We start from the raw sequence: 19,143 nt of genomic DNA, 5'->3' as shown, positions 1-19,143 counted from the left end.
TTAGTGGTTCTCAGAGGCAGCAATACCTTTTTACTTTTATCACCGGACTTCCATCAATGTGTAAAGATAAAGTTTTGAACTTGTCAGTCCTTCCATCTTGTAAGAAACTAATCACCCTTGAATCTACATTTTCAATCACATCTTGTATTTTGCAAACATTTGCATTTTTAAAAAATATGGAACTATTCCAACCCAGCTAGTGACAAAGGAATGTTCAAAATTGAGCTAGTGAGAAACTTCTGCCACTTGACTTTCTAAGGCTGGAAATAGTCCAGAGGACAAAACAAAAATAAGCCCTCATGAGACAGGTCAGTTTTCAAAGTGGTGATCTGAGAAGGCTTGAAAAATCAGGGTGAATGAGTCCACTTGCACCAGTAAGTTACCGATGATAAATTGCAGAAACTGGTATCCTTTATCTTAAAAAGAGAAACCTCACTCAATCCATTAACAATGTGATGAAAGATTAAATGGCATTCAACATGAATATACTGTTTACTGTCCTGATTGCTGGGACTAACGGATTTAAAGTAATGACTCAAGCCCTCAAAAGGAAAGTCTAACTGGGTGGCTTTTGATCAAATATTCTTTCAGTTCTGCCGCATGCAGTTTTCTATTGGCCGAAGTTGTATATAGCCAGGAGTAAGTGTTAAAATAAACTGCTGCATGGATGAAAAATAAGAAATGGATAACAAAAAACTAGACGCTATAGTGGGAGACAGCATGCAATAGATGCCTGAGATCTACATCACCTTCTGTCATATCTCACCCTGTGGAAGTCCTTTTGCATTAGGCAACAACCAATTGAATCAGAGTTTATATTTTTTAAAGTGATTGCTTAGCAAAATTGAATTTACATATCTCCCAAGAATATATGCAGGTTCAGAACTGAGACACAGTAACGTGGAGTAGTGGGACTGTAATCCAATAACCTGAAACCACCTAATCTTCAACTTCAGGAACTTTATGAGCTGTTCAACATCTCATATATTTTACATCTCAGAGGTATGCAGTGATGAGAGTAGTTTGTGTGTGTGTGGGATAAGTGTGATTCACAGCATTCAGTACTGGCTTTTGGCTCTTTCTATATAGCCTGGACATCCAGGCTAAACAGTCAACACAGTGAATGTCAATAGTAAACAAACTCTTATAATCGAACACAGAACAATTGAATAGTACAACACTGACTTAATATTATTTCATTCAAAAGGAAGCCACTCAAGGCTGCTTCCTTGAACTTTGGTTGAATGCTGTAGGTCTGCACAGCTGAGGTCTCAGAACATAATGCCCAGTGACTACTTCAATTATTCATGATATGTAACATGAAATATAAACCAACAGGTTAAACATGCCCTTAAAAAGCAGACACAGGATGACTGGGTTGCACAGCAGGTAAGCATGTGCCTTCTGCACAGTTGGGAAAAATCTCTAGTGGCCAGGAGCCTTCGGAAAATGAATGTGGGCTGTATCAAAGTTTCCAGGAACAAATTAGCAACCTCATGGAGGTCACAGGATGCTGGCTTGGGAAATGGAAACATCATGCTGATGTATTGCACTTTTGTGGTTTGACATTCCAACATGACAGTGTGCTGGGTTTCACCAAGTATTAAATCTCATCTGCTGGTGAGTTGAAGGCTATTTTCCTGGGGGGATGTGGGAGGAAACAGTTAAATAAGTCCTCAAGTCAGAGCTTCAAAGTGATATACTTGCTGATGCAAGTTTGGAACTAGGTGAACTCCCAGATGGCACACTTGGTAATCTGACAGATAAATCAGACAGCTTTGAGGTGTCCCAGATTATTGTTGACATCCAGCCTGGTTCACAAATGGAACCTGGAAATGCAGATTTGTCATTGAGGATTTGGGATTCTTTCCAACCCTACAGGACAATTCCTTAACAGTTATGATGTTTCTGACTGAATGAGCAAGAGGGAACTTAACAATGCTCTGCATTAGTACACTACACAGCTTTGGATTTACAGAAAATAAATATCCCCTTGAAAATGGATAAGCACCAGCCAAGTGTTTGGCTTTTATATCTTGTCTCCCCTCTCTTTTACACACCACCTACCATCAAACTAATATTATGACTCTCACAAGACCACGTTACAGTCCAACAGGTTTATTTGAAAGTACTAGCTTTTGGGAGGTGCGTGTGCGTGCGTGCGTGTGCTTGTGCACTACAGGTGACCCCACTACACTGTACACACTCTTACATGCTCATGCAGACCCTCTCTCATACGCACACACGTACATATCCCACACTCTCACCTATGCATACACCCTCTGACAGGCTTATACTCCATCACACTCATGCACACACTCTACCAAGCATGCACACATGCAAACATACACTCTCACACGCACACACTCACACTGTCTCCCTCTTATACATGCACTCACATATATAAGTCTATGGGGTGAATTCGCATTTGCAAAATTGTAATTGCAGATACACTCCATTTTGATCAAAAAGCATACAAACTGCAGACAATCAATCCATGTAACATTTTATAAATTTATACTTTGGAAACAGAATTAGTCTGACTAAAGATTGGGATACAGACAGACTCTAACCTCACACCTTTAATGCATTGACTGAGCTGAGATGTCACTTTTGTTATAAAACCTGAAGTTATCTCGAGAATGTGACTTGAAAGAAGCTCTGAGATTTATATATTAATGAATTGAAATCTGCAACCCGTTCTAAAAGATGAAAGACTTAACAGCAGTTAAGGTTTGTTCAATATATCATTTCAGTTGCGTGACACTGTGGTTTTTTGCTATAAATTCTTTGTCGCATGATCCTGCTCCACAGATACCTGAAGGAGCAGCACTCCAAAGCTAGTGCTTCTAAATAAACCTGTTGGACTATAACCTGGCATTGTGTGATTTTTGACTTTGTCCACCCCAAACAAACACCGGCTCCTCCACATCATAATATTATGCCAATCACATAAAAACATATCAACCTCCATTTCACCGTCACTAACTATGATCCGGTACATAAAAATCATAAAATGTAGCAATGTTTCATCTGCTTTACCTTTCCTCCAAAAAATAAAAAAAATCTATGCACACTGATTACCGCTGAACATTGTGTACTTGCAGAAAGCCCACCTTAACCCTTCCCAATTTTGAGGAGAGCAAGCATTTCTGTTGTTTATTTTATAATTACATTTGAAATATACACAGGAGTGAAACACAACTCAAATCAAATTACAACAGAGCAATCACGTCAGACTTTGTTGATTCGTGAAAAGAGTTTTAAAGAAAAGGTGAAGAGGAAGGCAGCAATTGATGGACTATAACAAGTTCATTCATCAATCAAACAATGAAAGCAGTGGCTTATTTAAGGAACTCAGTCTGCACAATTAATAGGTTAGCTTTGATAGTGTAACAATTACACTCTTTCAGTGTTCTGTGAATAAAGTCTCCAGTTATCGAGAGTGAAGTAGGTATACTTAGACTTCTGTGAATGTCATTCAATTCCTGGCTATCCCTTAACCCATTACATCAGACAAGTAACATGAGAAAACAGGACCAGACCCCATTGAGTGAATTCAGCATTTTCTGAAGTTAGGAAAAACATTTGGTTTATTTGTCCAACTGAAGTAATGTGGTCTGTCATAAATTTGTGAACAATACACAGGCATTTGAGATTCATCATTCTTGGTGGAATATTTTCAATTGGCAACTGTATTATATTTTGAAGTCAGCATCCTTTTGTTACACATCACATAATACAGGAATTTTGTGTATCTTTCTGTGCCATTATTCTGTAAATAATGTGTATCAAACTTTACTGTCAGAGCTGTAAAGAAAAAACATGGTCTTGTTAATAAGCTTGAACTTAAGGGCACAGTGACAATTTAGAGGCCGTCATCATCTCTTTGTTCAAACACTTGATATGGTTTCCTCATTACTTTACCATCTGCCTACATATCTCAAGACTTATTAGCTGGCATTTTGCAAACATGGAAGGAATATGTAACTGCCTTATGCTCTCTGCTGCTGCAACCCTCCCCAAAGCAACATCCCACAGGTCTCATGTCAATTTTAAAGATGAAGACTCACCATATAGTGAGGCTGCCTTCACCTCTGTGTATGTTTGAAGTTGTCCCACCTAATCCTTCTCTCCTCAACATCAACTCCAACAGCCACAGCTGCTGCAGCTTTCTGGAGAAAAGCAGTGAAAATCTCAAAGTGCAGCAATCTTACATTTCAAAACACCAGTTAGCAACACATTGCAAAGATACCAGGAACTGAAGAGTCACTGCCATGTTGTGAATTTGGTTCAAAGTCAAAAACGTGTACAGAATTTAGTAGCCTAATTTTCAGGGAAGGAAATCTGCCATCCTCACCTGGTGTGGCCTACATGTGACTCCAGTAATGTAGAGGACTTTTAATTGCCTTCTGGGCAATTAGGCATGGGCAACGAATGCTGGCCTAGCCAGCGATGCCCACATCCTGTGAATGCACATGAATAAAATGTGATAATGATGAAGCTTCTAGAATAGAGTAAATGATAAATCAATTAAACTTGTAACATCTGCATCCACAACTAATTAGGAAAGACAAAGGAAATTTTACATAGGTTGGTAACCTGAAGGAATAAAACCAGAAAATGCTAAAAATACTCAGTGGGTCAGGCAGAATCTGATAGAGAGAGAAAAACCAACTTCATGATGACCTATCAATAGAACTGGCAAATACTAGAGATAGACAGCTTTTAACTAATAATGGAGTCAAGAAAAGAAAAAGGGGAGGACAGCAAAGAACAAAACAGAGATTTACATGGAACTTGGAGAGTAGCTCTGGTTACATGATAACTGGGATGGTCATTGCATAAGGCAACAGGAGGTGATAAAGGGGCAAGTATGAAAACAAAGATACATTTACAAGAAGTGTAAGTTATTCCACAGTGTGCAGCTCTAATTTCTGTAAGCTGTTCATATCTGGTATTTCTCAGCTGTGATGACAAGGTTCAAGTCGACTATTTTGTCTCCATACAAACGCTACCAGACCCCATTGAGCGTTACTGGCATTTTCGGAAGTTAGGAAATGATGCTCCACTCATCGAGAGGAGGTAATATGGTCCACCATAAATGTGTGACCAATACAGAGATATACAAGATTCAATATCATTGGTGGAATTTACACTTGGCAATTTTCCGTATTTTAAAGCCAGTTTCACGTTATTACACATCACGTAACACGGAAATTTGGTGGTGGTGAATCTTTCTATTTCACCGCAGTCAAAGTTTGATGTACATGCGCAATTTTAAAATGTGATTTAAAAGCATTTCCACAATTAAGAAAAATAACAAGCCTTAAGTGCATTCTGCTGCAGCTCATTAGCTACAGAAATAACTTGCATCTTCTATTAAAATCTCTTAATTAATGAACTCACTTAACTATAGAAGCAGTTAAACAGAGAAAATAAGAAAGCAATAAAGCTGAATTGGCTTACAGTAACTGGTTTGGACATGCTACGATAGGAATGGCATGAGCCCTTCCACTGCACTGAGTGTGCCTGTTGTGGTTTGTCAAATACTCACATGCTGCTTGGGTTGGATCTTGTAGGTCGTCCTGGGTGGCTTTTCGAAGTGGTGATGCTGACCGGTGGCTTTCCTTGGGACGGGCTAATGGGGAAAGGGTGTAAGCAATGAGGCAGAGAGAAGTATTTGATAGCTTTACTGCATTTGCTGGCCCATAACTGACTTCTGCCAGAATCGTGGAGCCACTCATCAAAATTCAACATGCAAAGAATAAAATAAAAACCTTACTAGGAACATGACGGATCATGCCTGAAAACTGATGTGTTGCAACTTGGGTATGTTTCCATGGCTACAGTGATTGAATAAAGGGATTCAATAAGCATTCAATTTATAAATGTCTTTTAATGTGCAAAAGTGCTGCACCAGAACGCTTACAAAAGTTGAATGGAAAATGAACAGGTTCTCTTTCTGTGTTGAATGCACTTACTGTAAAATTTCTGTTCAGTTGTTCACTATATTACCACTGACGGTCGAGAGTCATTTTAAACTGTTAGTGAATCTTATGATTCAATCTAAGGAACACAAATAATCCAAAGTAAATCCTGACAGGACTTTCAAACTAATGTTGCATGCAAGCATACAAAATTCCAAAACAAAACAGATATTACAATAAATGTATTAACCAAGTACAATTAAATGCAAAGTTTTGATATTTAAAAAACTTAATTCTCAGTTTGGAAGCAGTAATGGACATATATACATCAATGCAAATGATTCTTCAGCTTAGTGCCTAAATGTAGCAAAAGGAATGATAGTAACATGGGCCAGCTAGACCCCATGTGTGACACCTAGGTCACTGATTTGAGTGGGGCATTCTGGGTGCTATAATTGGTCTTCAGTTGTGGGCACTGCACCTCAGGAAAGACATTTTGGCATTAGAAAAGTAGCAGCATGGATTTATCATAATTATACAGAAGCTAAAGGGCTAATCTGTAAGAATTTGTAGGCTTGCATTTTCTGGAGTATACATGGAATTATCTATGTGAGGTGTTCAGGAATTGAAGAATTAAAAAAAGAGATAGAGGAAAGGTATTTCCTTTCTGAATTTTTCTGGGGGTAAACCCCAGAACAGCAGGTCATAAATTTGACATTAGTCAGTCGTTTAGAGGTGAAATCAGATAGCACTTTTTCATTGAAAGTTTGAAGGAGTATTTCCTCTTTGAAAAAGCTGGTGTGCCTAGGAATTGAACATTTCAAAACTGCGATTGGTAGTTTTTCATTAGGCAAGTACGTTAAAGGATATGGAGCCAAGGTGATAAGTGATTTACAAGAATGGTCCCAGGAATGAACCAAAGTAAGTCAATAAAATTAAGAGACAGTTCAAATAAGATCTAATTAAATGGCATATTGGGCTTTAGGGACTGAATGGCTTACCTCTGATGATACAGAGCTGCAGGGATAAAGCACAAAGGGATAACAAGACAGTGATTCCCAATCATAGCTTTCCACTGATAAAAGTTTGAATACGCATGCGTAGAGATTGTAGGCCTTGATTGTAGGCACTTTATAGTCAATTATGGTACCAATAGCCCTTCTCTCCTGAAGAAGGGCTTATGCCCGAAACGTCGATTCTCATGTTCCTTGGATTCTGCCTGACCTGCTGCGCTTTTCCAGCAACACATTTTCAGCACCAATAGCATAGCACCCTGTTCCAGATACTAGCACTCTCCTGCTCTTCACTGTTCCCACACTGGCTCAAATTAAGAAAGGACTAGCAACTAAGGTAAAGGGAAATCCCCAAATCTTCTGTTGGCTCTAAAAAATAGTTAAAGGAGTAGAGTCGATTAGAGACCAATATTTAGTGGAGTTCCTCAGTGGTCCACACTGGAACCCTTGCCTTTCCTGATACGTATTACGTTAATAATCTTGATCTCAGTGTGCAGGGGACAATTTCAAAAATTGTAGATGACGTGAACCTTGAATAGAATTAGAAACTGTGTGGAAGATAACGTGGAAGTCCAAAAGGACTCTGACAGGTTGGAGTGGAGTGGAGATGGTAGTACGTAGAGACTATGAAATGGCACACATGGTAGGAACAATACTGAAAGACAAAACAAAATAGGAGGTACAATTCTAAAGGGGGTACATATTTAGGAGGACCTGGGTGTACATATACAGGTGGAGAGATATTAATAAAGCATACAGTGTTCTTGACTTTATGAATAGGGGTGCAGAGTATAAGAGCAAGTGGTGATCTTAGAATCCCTATAGTGTAGAAGCAGGCCATTTGGCCCATCAAGTCCACAGCAGCCCTCCGAAGAGCAGCCCACCCAATCTTGCCCCCTACCTTATCCCTGTAACCCTGCATTTCCTATAGCTAACCCATCTAGCCTGCATATCCATGGACACTATTGACAATTTAGCATGGCTAAACTATGTAGCACATACACCTCTGGACTGTGGGAGTATGCGGGAGCACCCGGAAGAAACACACATAGACCGTGGGGAGAATGTGCAAACTCTACACAGACAGTCGACCAAGGCTGGAATTGAGCCTGGGTCCCTGGCGCTGTGAGGCAGAGTGCTAACCACTGAGCTACCATGCTGCCATGATGTTGAACTTGTATAAGAGACTTGTTAAACATCAACTGAAGTATTCTGTACAGTTGTGGCACCACATTATAGGAAGATGCAAATGTACTGGAGAGAATGCTGAAGCAATTCACAAGAAAGGTACCAGGAATAAGTACTTTTAATTATGAGGATAGATTGAAGAAGTTGGCATTGCTCTCCTGAGAGAGATGGCGGCTGAAGAGAGATTTGATAGACATTTTCAAAATCAGCATTAGGCTGGATAGAGAGAAGCTGTTTCCACTCATAAAAGAAACAAGAACCAGAGGGCATAGTTTTAAAGTGATGTCCAAAAGCAGCAAGGGTAATGTGAGAAAAACTTTTTCTCACGAGTAGTTAGAGCAAGGAGTGTACTGTATGGAAGTGTGGTGGAGGCGGGTTCAACTGAGGCATTTAAGAGGGCAATGGGTGATTACTTGAATAGAAATATTGTGCAAGAGTGTGGTGGGAATGGAGAAGATTGGCACGAGGTAATGATTTTCATTTGAAGAGCCAGTGCAGGCACAGCGAGCCAAATGGCCCCCTCTGTGCTATAGTGATTCGGTGGCAGTGATGGTGCATGGGTAATGGTTCGCAACCAGGTAAATGTTAAAGCTGCTTTAAGCTCCACTGGAGAGGAGGCAGGAGAACCTGATGGAGACATGCCATCTCTGGCTCCTGTTAGTCTTAATAATAGTTAGGCAATGTAAATAGTGAGTTTTGAGAAGATTTGAAGCTCAGGTTGCGGTTCTGGATGTAGGTTTGTTCACTGAGCTGGAAGGTTCATTTTCAGATGTTTCGTCACCATACTAGGTAACATTTTCAGTGAGCTTCCGGACGAAGTACTGCAGATGTTTCCTGCTTTCTATTCATATGTTTGGGTTTCCTTGGGTTGGTTCCCACCTCCTGAGAAAAAGACAGGAAATGACATTGCCATAGGAAATGACATCACCACAGGAAATGACATCACCAACCCAAGGAAACTCAAACATTTAAATAGAAAGCAGGAAACATCAGCAGTGCTTCGTCTGGAGGCTCATTGAAGATGTTACCTAGTATGGTGACGAAACATCTGAAAATGAACCTTCCAGCTCAGCAAGCAAACTTACACCCACAATGTAAATAATATCTATTGCTATCAGGCAAAAAAACTTTGTGTAAGAAAGATTCCTCTGCTTATTCAGATTTACGAGTGATTTATCCTCTACTACTATTGATTAGATAAGCACGGACTCATTACAGAAAGGAAGACTGGCAACGTCACTATGTCAACTACAAGCCACCAATGTTTGATAATGACAACACAAGACAATTGGAACTTTCAATCCAGGCCAAAGCAGAAATTGGATGATACAACAATGCATGAATCCTGTTCACAATCACTTCCAGAAGCATTTTCAGACCAGCAAATATTGACAATTTTATATCTATACCATCCATAGTATTACATGAAAATCACAAAGTGAAATCAGACTCAAACTCATCCATGATATTTATTCTTCACACAACCAAAGGTGTGCAACCCATCAGCCTCCCATATCTGTTCATGTCAATAACATCACCATAGTCTCAACTGTACAATAATTTCATTTTAAAGCTCTTCAATATTTAATGGTCATACCTTTACCATTATACCTCCTCCTTTGTTGTCTTTATACAAACCAGTTCAAACATCAAACCAGTTTAGCTGTGAAGATTAAAACATTGCCCTTTCAGTCCTTTATGAAGTAAGCACTCTCTCTGATCTTTTCTATATAAATATTTAGGGGAGTGTTTTAATAAAACATTTTTTGCACAGACAAAAGTCATTTATATACAATAAGAGGCACCCCAGTGTATTTGTTCTTTTGCATCTGAGCCATCTCCATCAATAATGCACGAACTGAAGTTCCACTTTACAAGTGTAATTGGCCTCCTTCATTTTAATCTTGTTTTCATCAACTGCCAAAATCTATTTACATTTAAATGATCATTGGAGTAAACATCAAGTCTTGCTACATATTCAGTGACTCTTCTTTTGAAAAGCACTCATTAAAAGTCAAAAAAAGTCAGTGGTTAGGAACAAGACCTCAACAACTTCTACTGCTCAACAATAACGTACAACAAAATTAGGTATTGTTAATGTTGTCTCTATTCCGTTCTGACAAACTCTCCCACTCTAAACTTCAAAAAGAGCATAATCTGTCATATGATGGCAAATGTGTTTGCTTCTCACACAAATCATTATTAGAGTCAGAGTGAAATAAATCGTTCAACGTGAACCTTTTTGTCAAACTATGAACAGTATACACTACAAACTAGTGAATATGACAAGTTTACTTGCACTTCATTGCTCTGACCACATGGAAATCCAAAGCAACACATCCCATTCCTTCATCCATGGTATCCAGAGAGCACCTCCTATCATCTAATATGGTCTGAAGAAATGCCGGAACAAATCAAATGAGGGAACAAGTGATGGATATGTTAACTAAGGGTTAATTGGGTGTGAACTAATTGTTGAAATATGTTCTAACCCATATGTTTTCACCTTTCTCTGAATCTATCCTCCTCCAGCCCAACAGTCTTTCAAGCTCTGACCTCTTGTATAGCTTGTAAAGCTCTAAACTCAAGAATTCCCTTCCAAAACCCATTTTGGCATCTCGTCTCACTTCTTGTTTAAGATACTGCCTATATGATCGAGCATCTTGTCACCTGCACTAACATCTCATTCTTTGATTGTGTCAACTCTTATCTAGTTACTCTCCTTGCAGCTCTTTGGGACATTATGTCACATTAAACACCCAATAAAAATGCAAGTTCTGGTGCACACTGAAGCATACATGGTCACAGTGTAAGCATTTCACAGGGATGGGTCCCTCTGGGACACCCTATTCCATTTTACAAGCACCAACACCATCCACCCTCCCTACAGTACCTTCTCACATAACTGCAGCATGTGCAACACCTGCCCCTTCACTTCCTCCCTGCTCAACATTCAAAAGCCTAAACAGTCTTTTCAGGTGAAGCAGCATTTCATCTGTACCTCCTCCAATCTTGTGTATTGTATCCACTGGACACAATGCAACCTACTCTACATTGGAGAAACCAAACACCGACAGTGACTGCTTTGGGGAAATCCTCCGTCTGTGCACAAGCATGACTCTGACTTTCCCCCAGCTGGTCATTTTAACACAACGTCCTGCTCGCATGCCCACTTGTCTGTCCTTGGCATGCGGCAATAATCCAGTGAATCACGGTGTAAAATGGAGGAATAACATCTCACCTTCAGATTAGGCGCTTTACAGCCTTCCAGAATTGAGTTCAACATCTTCACATTGTGAACCAACTCCCCATTTCTTCCCTTTTGTTTAGCTTATTCCTTTCTATTATCATGTCCTCTCTCCCCTCCCCCCACCCCAGTGGGACTGTCTGTCCTTGCAAATTTGAGAGGAAGCACACCATCGTTCTGCCATTCCCACATTCTGATCACCTAATCTGAACTATCAACAGCTTTTCTCCACCAGCACCCTACAGCCACTACAACCTCCCCAAATTATAGAATAAATACTGTCCCCTCCACAGTTCAGTTCTGAAGAGTCATCTAGGCGTGAAAAGTTACCTTTCTGTCTCTCCGTGGATGTTTGACCTGCTGTGATCTCCAGCATTTGCTGTTTTCAGTACTGTTTAAGTATATTTGGGTAAAAGTAAATGATTATAAATTCAATATATAATAGAATCGATGCAAGCTTTTGGTGTCTAATCAGCATCTCAATAGAATTAAGTTTCAATTCATGAAATAAAACAAACTGGTGAATAAAAGGTATGCTTTTGAAGCTTTTCATTTTGTGCTAATCAAGACTGATGCAAGAAAACTCAAATGGGCCAACAATTTATACTTCATGAGAAAAGGGAACTGATGGGCAAGTTGACTCTGATTGGTCAAGTGTTGCATGCAGAATGGGCCATGAAGCTGCAGCCCTCACTAACAACACCTCTCACTTGCATTTGGCAGAAGGTACAGATGTTCACATTCAAGACCCTAAACTGTACAGAAACAACTTCAACACCACTCAACAACCAAATCATAACAGCATTGCGCTTTATCTTGACTGAAACAAAACTACTGGAAACAATGATTCAAATTCAGATTTACAATTAGTTTTACCATGGCGTGAGACTGGAAAATTGCTTTTAACACTTTAAAAAAAACAGGAATTACAAAAAGGTCCAGAGGTCAAATAAAGTCAGAGAGCATAAAGATAAATTAATTAACATCCATTTTTTTTAAAAAAGTAAATAATTTAAAATGTTGATGCAGTCTTCAAAACAACAAGTTGGATACCTAATTTGCCTCAGTTTTTATTGAAGATGGTAATGGAAAAATGAGTTTAAAAAGGTAACTAGAATTGGGGTAGACTGGGAGAAAATAAAATGAAAGGCTATTAAAACTAGAATCAGTCAAAATCCCAGGTTCAGCTCATAACAAACTCATGACTGGGTAGGGTACAGCACAGGCAAAATTACTTTTGAAGACAGGATAGTATCAGAGGGCTTATGCACATGTAATGTAGTTCCTCTATACAAAAATGGAGAAGCAACATCAAGTGTAAATTATTAGTATAATGGCTTAACATCAGGAATGATATGGAAATCCATATTAGCAGTGAAAAAATATGGAGGAACAGAAAGTATCATACAATACTATGCATAAGGCAAAATCATTCTTAATCAAATGGAATTTTTAAAAAAGGTGATACAAAGAATAAATAGGATAATGCAGTAAATAGTATGTATCTGTTTTTCAAAACTTTTGACATTTTTAATTAAGTAAATGGAATAACATTGGTTACAAGGCACAGAAACAGGTCATTTTCTGCAACTCATCCATGCTGATTCTTCCCTTCAGTCTCCCCCATCTTTCCTCACCCGTATCTATCCTATCATAGCCTTTTCCCTCCTTTATTTGTTTAGTTTCTCCTAAACGGCACCTATACTATTCACATCAAGTACACCATTTGGCAGCATCTTCACATTCTTTTGAGTAAAGAAGTCTTCTATTGGACTTCCCATCGACTATCTTGGATTGACAACCCCTAGTTATATTCTTTCCTACATTAGATTAGATTAGATTACTTACAGTGTGGAAACAGGCCCTTCGATCCAACAAGTCCACACCGACCTGCCGAAGCACAACCCACCCAGACTTATTCCCCTACATCTACCCCTTCACCAAACACTACGGGCAATTTAGCATGACCAATTCACCTAACCTGCACATTTTTGGACTGTGGGAGGAAACCGGACCATCCAGAGAGAACCCACGCAGACACAGGAGAATGTACAAACTCCACACAGTCAGTCGCCTGAGGCGGGAATTGAACCCGGGTCTCTGGCGCTGTGAGGCAGCAGTGCTAACCACTGTGCCACCATTGGGAAACGTTTTCTCGGTTTTACATTGTTTTAAGTGGCTAAGGCAAATAAGTTAGATGTTTTCAAAAAGAGACAAGAATATCACAGGAAACTCCATATAGCTAGCGCCCAAAATCCAGCAACTTTCGTACAGAAACTGTGCCTGGTTTTGGCTTTTCCCAAGTTTTGTAATCCACTCCTTCGCATAGCGGTCTCGGCAGCACATTCTGCACTGATCTTGAATGTCATAAAAATAACTAGGTCACAGGGAATGCTTGAATGCTGCAACTCCTCCTAACCACTTTGGACAAGGAACTTGTACATAAAAGCTAGATTAGGCAGGTTTTAAAAAAACCTTAGTGAAGTGGCTCTTAAAGGAAAGAGTGCATTTGCCTAAACTGTAAAAATGGGGACAGAGACAGGTGGCTGATTTCTGAAAACGTTCAGAAATGTTGCAACTGGGGTATTCCCGGCCAGTGAAACAGTCATCTGTGTGTCTGGGGAACAGGGAAGGCCAGGAAGGAGGCAGGTCTGAAAGCAATGAAGTGGACTCAGGTCCTGTGTGTACACTGGTCCAACTGAATCTGTTCGCTGCAATCAGCTCAAACATTCCTACACATTCACTGTTCCAGGATCAATGCTGGAGAGAAAAGGTCTGCTTTTTGGAAAGATAGATTTGAGGCTGTAGAAAAGTATGCCCAAAAGAGATGGGGAGGAAAATGGAATTGATGGAAAAACAACAAAGTCTAGCTGGACTGAAAGGCCTATTTCTGAGCTGCATATTCTATTCTACTATACTTATTTAGACAGGAATACTTTTCAAAAAAAGTGTAGCAGATTGCTCTTATACAAGTAATACTTTCAAGGGATTGAAATATACATGGGTTTTTGGGAAGTGATGAACCGCTGACCAGAGCAGTCTTGGCAGTTGATGAATGCTGCCTGGCTTGCTGTGTTCTTCCAGGCTCCTGCCCCCCCAAGTCCTGAAGAAGGGTTACCCCCGAAATATTGACTTTTCCATCCCCTGATGCAGCCCTGGCTTGCTGTGTTCTTCCAGCCTCCTGCAACCTCCTGCAATATGAAAAATGAAGAATTTTGGGGCCAAAAGTCTGAATTCACTTGAAAATAGCCAGTATTCTATGTAGTTTCCACTGTGCTATTCATGGCCTCATAACGATCTAAAGTGTTTCAAAGCCAATAAAGTACATTTGAACTGTAATTGGGTGAAAACATGCAAGTTAATTTGTACACAGCAATCAGCTGTGAGATAATGACTAGATAAGCTACCCTACTCTTAAAATAGTAATTGTGGTTAAGGAATAAATCAAATAGCAATTTCACATTGCTGATCATAATAGATGGAATTCCCTCCACATTTAAGCGCATTGTCGCAAAAGTCAGATAATAATTCCTAATGTTAGATGTGAATCTATGATAGATACCACTTCCTGAAGAGTCCTGAATGACTGAAGAATTACGGCAGCAACCTATTTAGGTTACCAGTCAAGCTTATAATTTGGCTCATTTATGCACACAGAGCTACTTACATGTATATATGCAGTGACCTGTTCTTCTTGAGAAAAAAGAAAAATTCATAGACATTGAGCTGTTTTTGAACTAAATAAATGCAAATAATGTAACAGTTCTCTATGGCAACATTTCAACCAAATGGAGTTGATTTGCCCAAACAATCATTCCCCAATCTTTTTCTCATGTAAAGGGTGGTAAAGCTGTATAATAGATTGTCACCACTTGGATTTGACTTACAGGTAAAAAAAATTCAGTGAAGGTCAGAAGGTTATTTGGAACAGTGATCTAAAGAAACAATTTTAATTGCACGCCTGCTTGGAAATTAAATGCAGGAGAAAGTGAGGTCTGCAGATGCTGGAGATCAGAGCTGGAAATGTGTTGCTGGAAAAGCGCAGCAGGTCAGGCAGCATCCAGGGAACAGGAGAATCGACGTTTCCTGAAGAAGGACTAATGCCCGAAACGTCAATTAAATGCAGGATACCTGTGCTGTCAATTGACGAAGTGCTGACAAAAAGGGACTCTTGTGATCATAGAACACACCAAGTGCTAGTGGTAGGTTTCAGTTCACAAGAACAGTTTGACCCAGTAGAAGGTCAGCTTGATTTTGGGAAGCCTCCAAGTGGAGAAAATTTGTGTAGAACTGAAAAAAATAGCAGTCTTCAGACCATCAAATTGGAAACAGTTAAGTAAGGATTTTCAAGAGTTTAGATAGGAAAGACACTTTGAGATTGAGTATCTGGAAAAGGACTCTGCCGAGAAACAGGCTGAAACTTGGTTTTGCTTATGTCAACCATGTTATAGTTTATAAATATTTTATTTCTTTGCGCAATAAACTGGCGTTATGTAGTTCAAGAACATTGGCAGATCAGTGAGTAACCACCGTAAATGAATAAATGCAAAAGTTAAGGAATAGTTAACCAAGCTAGGTTTCATCCTGAGATTTGGCTTGGTCGGTATTGCCATTGGCTGGGATCAGAACAAATACAAGTTGTTTCTCAATTTGAAATTTGGCACTCTTGTGTCTCTTCTAATGTGTGCAAGACAATAGCTACTACAGAATGGATTTCAGCAATTCAAGTAAGACATTCAACATTTTCTGAAAGGCAATTAGGAATGACCAATAAATGTTGGACTTGCACATAGAATGGAAGAATTAAAAAAAATTCCAGCAATACTCAAGTTTCATTTTACCATATGAATAAAGAATAATTATTGACCAAGGCATGTGCTAGAACTCTTTGGAACAATGTCATATAATATTTTACATCCACCCGAGAGAGCATCTTAAAATGTCATCTGAAAGATAGGAGTATTACCATGTTGGAGGTGCTATGTATTTTCTCAATGTTTGAGCTGATAAAATTATATTTGACCGCTTTTTATGCTATAAACTTTCATTAAATATCTTTTCCAGTTCCATCCATCTGGTAATTATGATTACTGCAAAACTAAAGAAAAATTTTAAGTTTTTAAATTATTGCGCATGAACTGCCCATTACTGTACATTTCAATTAGAGATTTATTCTGGATCAGTGGTGCTGGAAGAGCACAGCAATTCAGGCAGCATCCGAGGACAGGCAAAATCGACGTTTCGGGCAAAAGCCCTTCATCAGGAATAAAGGCAGAGAGCCTGAAGCGTGAAGAGATAAGCTAGAGGAGGGTGGGGGTGGGGATAGAGTAGCATAGAGTACAATAGGTCAGTGGGGGAGGAGATGAAGGTGATAGGTCAGGGAGGAGAGGGTGGAGTGGATAGGTGGAAAAGGAGCTGGGCAGGTCGGACAAGTCCGGACAAGTCAAGGGGATCATGTTGTTGGAGGTTAGAAACTAGGATGAGGTGGGGGAAGGGGAAATGAGGAAGCTGTTGAAATCCACATTGATGCCCTGGGGTTGAAGTGTTCCGAGGCGGAAGATGAGGCGTTCTTCTTCCATGCGTCTGGTGATGAGGGAGCGGCGGTGGAGGAGGCCCAGCACCTCCATATCCTCGGTAGAGTGGGAGGGGGAGTTGAAATGTTGAGCCACGGGGCGGTTTGGTTGATTGGTGCGGGTGTCTCGGAGATGTTCCCTAAAGCGCTCTGCTAGGAGGCGCCCAGTCTCCCCAATGTAGAGGAGACCGCATCGGGAGCAACGGATACAATAAATGATATTGGTGGATGTGCAGGTAAAACTTTGATGGATGTGGAAGGCTCCTTTAGGGCCTTGGATGGAGGTGAGGGAGGAGGTGTGGGCACAGGTTTTACAGTTCCTGCGGTGGCAGGGGAAAGTGCCAGGATGGGAGGGTGGGTCGTAGGGGGGCGTGGACCTGACCAGGTAGTCACGGAGGGAACGGTCTTTGCGGAAGGAGGAGAGGGGTGGGGAGGGAAATATATCACTGGTGGTGGTGTCTGTTTGGAGGTGGCGGAAATGTCGGCGGATGATTTGGTTTATGCGAAGGTTGGTAGGGTGGAAGGTGAGCACCAGGGGCGTTCTGTCCTTGTTGCGGTTGGAAGGGTTGGGTCTGAGGGCGGAGGTGCGGGATGTAGACGAGATGCGTTGGAGGGCATCTTTAACCACGTGGGAAGGGAAATTGCGGTCTCTAAAGAAGGAGGCCATCTAGTGTGTTCTATGGTGGAACTGCTCCTCCTGGGAGCAGATACGGCGGAGGCGGAGGAATTGGGAATACGGGATGGCATTTTTGCAAGAGGTAGGGTGGGAAGAGGTGTAATCCAGGTAGCTGTGGGAGTCAGTGGGTTTGTAGAAAATGTCAGTGTCAAGTCGGTCGTCACTAATGGAAATGGAGAGGTCCAGGAAGGGGAGGGAGGTGTCAGAGATGGTCCAGGTAAATTTAAGGTCAGGGTGGAATGTATTGGTGAAGTTGATGAATTGCTCAACCTCCTCGCGGGAGCACGAGGTGGCGCCAATGCAGTCATCAATGTAGCGGAGGAAGAGGTGGGGAGTGGTGCCGGTGTAATTACGGAAGATCAACTGCTCTACGTAGCCAACAAAGAGACAGGCATAGCTGGGGCCCATACGTGTGCCCATGGCTACCCCTTTGGTCTGGAGGAAGTGGGAGGATTCAAAGGAGAAATTGTTCAGGGTGAGGACCAGTTCGGCCAAACGAATGAGGGTGTCGGTGGAGGGGTACTGTTGGGAACGTCTGGAGAGGAAAAAACGGAGGGCTTGGAGGCCCTGGTCATGGCGGATGGAGGTGTAGAGGGATTGGATATCCATGGTGAAGATGAGGCGTTGGGGGCCGGGGAAACGGAAGTCTTGGAGGAGGTGGAGGGCGTGGGTGGTGTCTCGAACGTATGTGGGGAGTTCCTGGACTAGGGGGGATAGTACAGTGTCGAGGTAGGTAGAGATGAGTTCAGTGGGGCAGGAGCATGCTGAGACAATGGGTCGGCCAGGGTGGTCAGGCTTGTGGATCTTGGGAAGGAGGTAGAACCGGGCAGTGCGGGGTTCCCGGACTATGAGGTTGGAAGCTGTGGGTGGGAGATCTCCTGAGGTGATGAGGTTCTGTGTGGTTTGGGAGATGATGGTTTGGTGATGGGGGGTGGGGTCATGGTCAAGGGGGCGGTAGGAAATTAGAGATTTATGTTCATTCACTTTGTGGTATATCATCCCAGATCACCACAATTACAATTTCTTATAATTATAAATTAAATCTTACTCTTGCCCTTCTATAGAACATTCTGACTCAATACTAGCCCCACTCAACATTTTGGTACAAATCAAGCTGTTAATTGTCAGGTTTGTGTAAGTGATGTCCAATGGACATTGGTACTATGTGAAAGAAACTGGAGCGGAAATTGATACAACTTTTCTCTATTCATATTTTAAATCTCCATTTAGGTTGCAATTATTAATGAATCATTACAATGGATACAGAAGTGCCAGCTGAAATAAGGCACATTTGTGGAAGAAAAATAACTGAGTATGAAATAAATATGCAGGTGGACAGGAAGACACAGAGATAACCTAAACACCAATAATTTGCAACTACATAGTGGTGTTCATCCTGTGAGAGAGCATTTTTGAATTGAAGAAGCCATGTGTTCACAGGGTCTGTTCGTTCAGAGATGGAACATAATTCCAACTGTGCATTAGTGCACTTATTATCAACATTGCTGGGAGTATTT

At 40.8% G+C, this 19,143-nt stretch overlaps 1 protein-coding gene across 13 annotated transcripts in view; it reads right to left on the bottom strand.

Annotated features, from left to right (window-relative positions):
- Positions 1-19,143, bottom strand: part of yaf2 (YY1 associated factor 2) — a 200,862-nt gene that overhangs the window by 100,490 nt on the left and 81,229 nt on the right. For 7 of the 13 annotated variants that reach the window (XM_087997457.1, XM_087997451.1, XM_087997456.1 and 4 more), the window contains 2 exons: positions 5,558-5,641; positions 4,074-4,175 (listed from right to left, as the gene is read on the bottom strand). The exons of 1 other annotated variant lie outside the window; for it this stretch is intronic. In XM_087997457.1, coding sequence (XP_087853583.1) covers positions 4,074-4,175; positions 5,558-5,641 — 186 coding nt within the window. The remainder of the gene's footprint in view (positions 1-4,073; positions 4,176-5,557; positions 5,642-19,143) is intronic. 5 more of the 13 variants (XM_087997460.1, XM_087997454.1, XM_087997455.1 and 2 more) reach the window with 1 other exon arrangement.

The sequence above is a fragment of the Chiloscyllium plagiosum genome, unplaced genomic scaffold, assembly GCF_037043375.1.
Source record: "Chiloscyllium plagiosum isolate Xiang-an unplaced genomic scaffold, Cpla_swu_hap1 HiC_scaffold_19, whole genome shotgun sequence".
In the NCBI taxonomy this organism is placed as follows: domain Eukaryota; kingdom Metazoa; phylum Chordata; class Chondrichthyes; order Orectolobiformes; family Hemiscylliidae; genus Chiloscyllium; species Chiloscyllium plagiosum.
The sequence above is the reverse complement of the archived record's forward strand: the minus strand, read 5'-3'. Positions and strand labels throughout refer to the sequence as shown.